Below are 6,000 nucleotides of genomic sequence, written 5' to 3' on the forward strand. Positions count from 1 at the left end.
ACCAAGAAAGGATAGATCTTGGTATTTTTGTTTTAGAAGGCACAAAGTTAAATACAGTGGATGCCCAACAAGGTTTGGGGGTTCAGGTGCATAGCTCTTTAAAATGCCATGGACAGGTGTAGGTAATAGTCAAGGCGGCTAATGGTATGCTGGCCTTCATATCTAAAAGCACTAGAGTACAGGGATGCAGTTATATGAAAGCCTAGTTACACCCCACTTAGAGTACTGTGACCAGATCTGGGCACAGGAAGGAGGGAGTTCAATGCAGGTTTGCAAGGATAATACTTGACTTCAAGGGTTAAGTTATGAGGAGAGATTATACAAATTAGATCTTTACTTTCTAGAATGTAGAAGGTTAAGGGTGATTTAATCAAGATCTTCAGGATATTAACAGGGAAAGACAGAGTAGATATAGCTAAACTATTTCCACTGGTTAGAACAAGGAGGCATAATCTAAGAATTAAGGACAGGCCATTCAGGAGTCATGTTAGACAGCACTTCTACATGCAAAGAGTAGTGGAGGTTCGGAACTCTCTGCCTCAGATGGGATCAATTATAATTCAATTGTTAAGTTTAAATCTGACATAGACAATTTTTTTTATTAAGCAAGGATATCAAGAGATATTGGACCATAGCAGGCATATGGTGTTAGGCCACAGATCAGCCATGATCTTACTGAATGGCAAAGCAGGCTCAAGGGGCTGAATGGCCTAAGCCTGTTCCTATGTTGTAAAATAGAAAGGAAAATTGTCTGTGCATGGACTGAGGTGACCTCAGAGTAGAATCACATTGATTGAAATCTCTCCCAATGAGCGACCATTGTCAGCGCAACTGCCATCAGAAAGATGACAGAGATCCTGTCTAAGGAATATTTTTTAATCGATGTGGAAAAAGAAAGGATTGTAGAAAGTCCAGGAGTTCTATTACAGGATGCTGTATAAAACAATTCACTTTTATCAAGTGCCCTTAAAGGCTTGAGACAGTGCACATTGGGAGAAATGGATATCAATGGTAACAGAAGAATTAGGTGGGCGTGGGGCGAGGGAAATGCGTAAGAGGGCGGGGGAGGGAGAAAAGCAGAAAAGGCAATATTTTCAAACAGAGAGCTTCAAATAGTAGAGATGAGGTAAATGAAGTGTACACTCCAACAGTAGAGACATCAGGGCCTGAAAGGCAGGTTAAAATTGGAGGACTGAAGGGTGCAGAGTGGGATGTAAGGTGAGAAGAAAACATTGAGGCAGGGAAAGAGCGAACTCATGCATAGGAGGTGGGGGCGCAGCAGAGGGGTTTATGAGGGAGATGTGGAATTTCTAAACAAGGTCTTAGATTTTGAACCTGGTGCCCAGAGTGACAGGGAACCAATAGAAATCACTGAGATTGTCATGATCAGGATTTAGTGTGGAACAGAATGCCAATGGGAAGGTATTAAATAGATTGGATTTCGTCTTGCCTGTAGAACTTGAGAGGTCAGTGAGATGGGTTTTGAACAAACTGTGTTCCGTGTCAACAAAAAAGTGAAAGAGGAAGGGTTTCAGAAATACTAGCAATGAAGCCACAGCTTAAAGACATTGGATAAAACAGGCGGAGGTGGATACGTAACTGAAATTGAGAAAACATTAGAGTACTAATTAGACGAGTGATGTTGAGCTGAGGAATTGCACTGAATTAAGTGGCTGATTCATATTTAAAATTGCTCTGTGCCTGCTTAATTTGTGCTGAATCTTTTCAGATCATCAAAACTGTTAATGAGCCCATATTTCAAATTTTGGAAGCAATACCATAGCTTTAGGATAAATCGTCGGTGTGAATTATGCAAAGCAGTCAAACTGGAACGAACCTTACAGTTAAAGTCTGGAAGATATTTAAATTATTTTCTAAACAATGACATTATTCCAGCTTACAGATAGATCCTTTATTATATATGAAGGTATAATAAATCACTACCATCAGAAAATCTATTGTGACAACATGATCCCAAAATGTGAAGCAATTTGTAAGTCACTGAAGTGTTATATGAAAACGTTCTTCAATTATTAATGAGAAGTAATGGAAAATGGTAAAAAAAAGGGGAATGGAATAAAATTGATTCATAACCTGTCTTGTCATTCTGTATCAGAAAATTGCACATCAGGTCAGACTATTATGCAGCTTTCATATTTCCCCACACAACCTAAGAATTGCAGCTTGTTATGGATGTGTTGCATGCATCAGCAAGTGTTATAAACAAGCTGTTAGGAAGTAAAGATTGGCAGCTTGAAGTAATTTCCTTCAAATTCTGAGGCAAAATAAAATTACAAAGGAATTCACACCACTTGCATGATCAATATCTGGGAATCAATCTACAGTTTAAAAAATCATTAATATATCACTTACGTTCCATCCTCATTGCTTCTGTAAAATACAAGAAAGGGGTCTGACTTTCCAAAGAAATCCTTTTTATCTAATTTGTTGGCACAAAACTGCATCACCGCAACATCCTAAAGGAGTAGGGAAAAGATCGAGTGTGAAAGGGAGCAATCAAAAATTTACTACGCAATCATTGATGCTGCCAAGGATTCAATGGTAAGTCAATAAATAAAACCACATGAAAAGTCTGTGGAAAGCCCAATACATCAATTATGAGTGTACGAAAAATGGTTGAAAATAAATAAATAATGAAAGTAGGCAGTGAAAGAAAGCACTGAATAGCATGACTATTGCAAAATGTACAATTCTTCTTTGATGATCTCAAAAGTATTGTTTCAAGACTGACTTGTTTGGCTCTCTAATAACCCAAGTGAACCTTTGTTCTTACTCTAATTGAATTAGCCAAGAACTACAGATGCTGAAAATCGAACAAAATCCGAAATTGTTGGAAAAACTCAGCAGGTTTGGCAGCAGAGTTAATGTTTTGTGTCCAGTGTCCCATCTTCAATTCCCTCCAGCTCTGAAGAAGGGTCGCTGGACCTGAAACATTAATTCTGCTTTTTCTCCACAGATGCTGCCAGACCGGCTGGTCAATTTACATTCTCTACTGAATTATACAATGCTTCTTCAGGTCTTCTATGGAAGGCGATTGAGCATTACAACATAAATTTTATTTTTTTAGTCTATACCTATTAAGCTAATTAAAATGTAAGCAAGCATACTACAAACAGCATATTAACTATTTAGGGTAGAACGTATATAGCCAATTCAAAAGAAAAAGTAAGGTGCCTGTGAAATTGCTAGCTTGAAATTAATATTTGGGATACACATTGATTCTTTAGTCTTCATATTTTTCAATGCTTTGGTAATACATTGGCCTGCCCTATGTTACAAGTTTAAAATTGCACCTCGCCAAGTTGAACAATTCAACTTATTTCAATACATGTGAAATAAGTTATAAAAGCTCCTTGACAGTCGCAACTCATTCATAAAAGAAATTCTGGTCTTACACATAACTGAACAAATCAGCATCACTTAATACAATCAAAATACTGTGGATGGTGGAAATCTGAAACAAACACAGAATGCTGGAGAAATTCCTCTAAAATGTTAACTCCTGATTGATTGATTTTATTGTCATGTGTATTGAAATACAATGGAAAGCTTTGCTTACGAGCAGTACAGGCAGATCACAGCAAGCAAAGGATGTACAGATCAAAAAGATTTAGAAGCATATAGGTTACTTTGCAGGTTATATTATTTGAGGCTAGAGTCCATTCAACAGTCTGATAGTGGCCAAAAAGAAGCTGCTCCTGAACCTGCTTGTGTGTGTGTTCAGGCTTCTGTATCTTCTGCCTGATGGAAAAGGTTGTAGGAGGTTATTACCAGTATGCAATGGGTCTTTAATGATGTTGGCCGCCTTTCTGCGGCAGCAAGCCGTGTAAGTAGAGTCCATAGATGGAAGGTTGGCTTGTGTGATGGCTTGTGCTGTGCACACCACCTTCTGTAGTTTCTTACAGTCCTGGGCAGATCAGTTGCCATACCAGGCCGTTGTTCTTTCAATGGTGTATCTGTAGAAGTTGGTGAGGGACCTTACGGACATGCCCAAGGAAGAAAAGGTGTTGTTGTGCCTTCTTGACTGTCGCAGTTACATGGGAGGTCCAGGACAGTCGTTGGTTATCATCACTCCAAGGAACTTAATGCTCTCTACCCTGTCAACCCCAGTTCCATTGATGTAGATGGGGGCGTGTTCTCCTCCTTTCTTTCTGAACTTAATGATTAGTTCTTCAGTTTTGTCAACATTGAGATACAGCCTGTTTTCATTGCGCCATGTCACCAAGCCCTCTATTGCCCTTCTGTATTTTGACTCAACATTGTCATCCGTCCCACTACGGTGGTGTTGTCAGCGAACTTGTAGATGACGTTCATTCAGGATTTGGCAACACAGTCATAGGTGTACAGATAGTACAGCAGGGGTTGAGGATGCATCTTTGGGGGCCTCCAGTGTTGAGTGTTATTGTGGAGGAGGTTCAGTTACCTATCCTCACTGATTGCATGGGTCAAAAAGCTGAGGATCCAACTGCAGAGGGCAGAGCTGAGAACAAGGTCAGACAGTTTTGAGATCAGTCTGAAGGGGATAATGGTGTTGAAGGTGGAGCTGTAGTCAATGAGCAGGAGTCTGACGTAGGTGTCTTTGTTGTCCAGATGTTCCAGGGATATGGCATCCTCTATGGATCTATTATGTCAGTAGGCAAACTGTAGGGGATCGAGTCACCCTACAGAAGCTGCCAGACCGGCAGAGTTTCTCCAGCATTCTCTGCGTTTGTTTCAAACCAGCATTACTTTGTTCGTAGGATATATAGGTTAAGACAAAATCCATGTATGATACAGGAAACGTCAGTTTAAATCTGTGATTTGAATCGTAATCAGCGTATTAATATGCCATAAATAGTTTAAAGCCAGACTTATGTATACCATCTAAATAATTAAGAATAGTTATATAGTCTATATTAATTTAATTAATATTAAATTTTCCTATTGATTTTATTGCCAAATTTAAAAAAGTAGAAATCTTGTTTTGTTATGTAACATGTCATCTTAAATTTTCAAATGTAAGGTTAAGCATGATTTTTAATGATTTGCGTCTGGTATTAAGAACTTTGAATTTTAAGAGATATCAGTGTGACCCAATGTAAGTTGATATCAGCACAACTAGAATTAATCACAAATTATAAGGCTTATTCCTTGCCACTGTAATTTCCAGACATTATGCAAGGCTATAGGTGATATTTTAAGCCACTTCAGTTTTACTCCAATCAGCAGGTGTTTGAGAACCAAAATCTGTGCAGAACTACTAATTGGACTCTATCTTTCATCTGACAGTTAGAAAGTGCCTGATTCAAGCTAACAGGCATACTAACAACCATATCTTGGGACTTACTAATTGTTTTATGCTATAATGACACTATCATCTTGATATATTTGGTTAAATTGCACCTTTAATTTGTGAACGAAAAGAGAGACAAAGAAATTTTCTGGGGGTCCACTAAAACATACTTTTAAACAGCACTGGAGAGGGGCTTATTTACCTTCGTCCATGTGACATGCATATTAAATAGGGACCAGAAGCAAAATACCACAGCACAAATGACAAATCCAAAATTCTTCATGCTGACTTCATCAAAGATTTAGACACAATAGAACAATAAGATTATACTTTCAATTAATAATAAATTTGTGTATCAATTTTTAAAAGGTTAAAGAGGTCTTTTGACACAGTCGTAGTTTCAAGGCCTGGGTTCAAATCCCACCTACTCTAGAGATGGGTCATAACACATCCAAACAGGCCGATTAAAGATGCCTAAGAGTTTGCTGGGCCGAAAAAGGGAATGGAAGAAAATGCATTTTTAAATATTATTAAATATTATCTTCCCGCTTTCTCTCTCCTCACCCACAGTTTTTGGGGCATGTTTCCAATCTGCATAGACTCTTCTTACCTCCATTCTTCAGAGTAAGGGAACACAATTAACCGTGAGGGAACAAAAGCTTGTGTTTGCATTGAGTAGAGATAGTAGGAATTGCAGATGCTGGAGA

The 6,000-nt window shown here is 38.4% G+C and overlaps 1 protein-coding gene across 2 annotated transcripts in view; it reads right to left on the reverse strand.

Annotated features, from left to right (window-relative positions):
- The window catches only part of LOC109938948 (copine-8), a 307,311-nt gene that overhangs the window by 114,493 nt on the left and 186,818 nt on the right, over positions 1–6,000 (reverse strand). For both annotated transcript variants that reach the window (XM_048610427.1, XM_048610428.1), the window contains exon 8: positions 2,374–2,477. In XM_048610427.1, the coding sequence (XP_048466384.1) occupies positions 2,374–2,477 (104 nt within the window). The remainder of the gene's footprint in view (positions 1–2,373; positions 2,478–6,000) is intronic.

Source organism: Rhincodon typus, chromosome 22 (genome assembly GCF_021869965.1).
Source record: "Rhincodon typus isolate 14 chromosome 22, sRhiTyp1.1, whole genome shotgun sequence".
In the NCBI taxonomy this organism is placed as follows: domain Eukaryota; kingdom Metazoa; phylum Chordata; class Chondrichthyes; order Orectolobiformes; family Rhincodontidae; genus Rhincodon; species Rhincodon typus.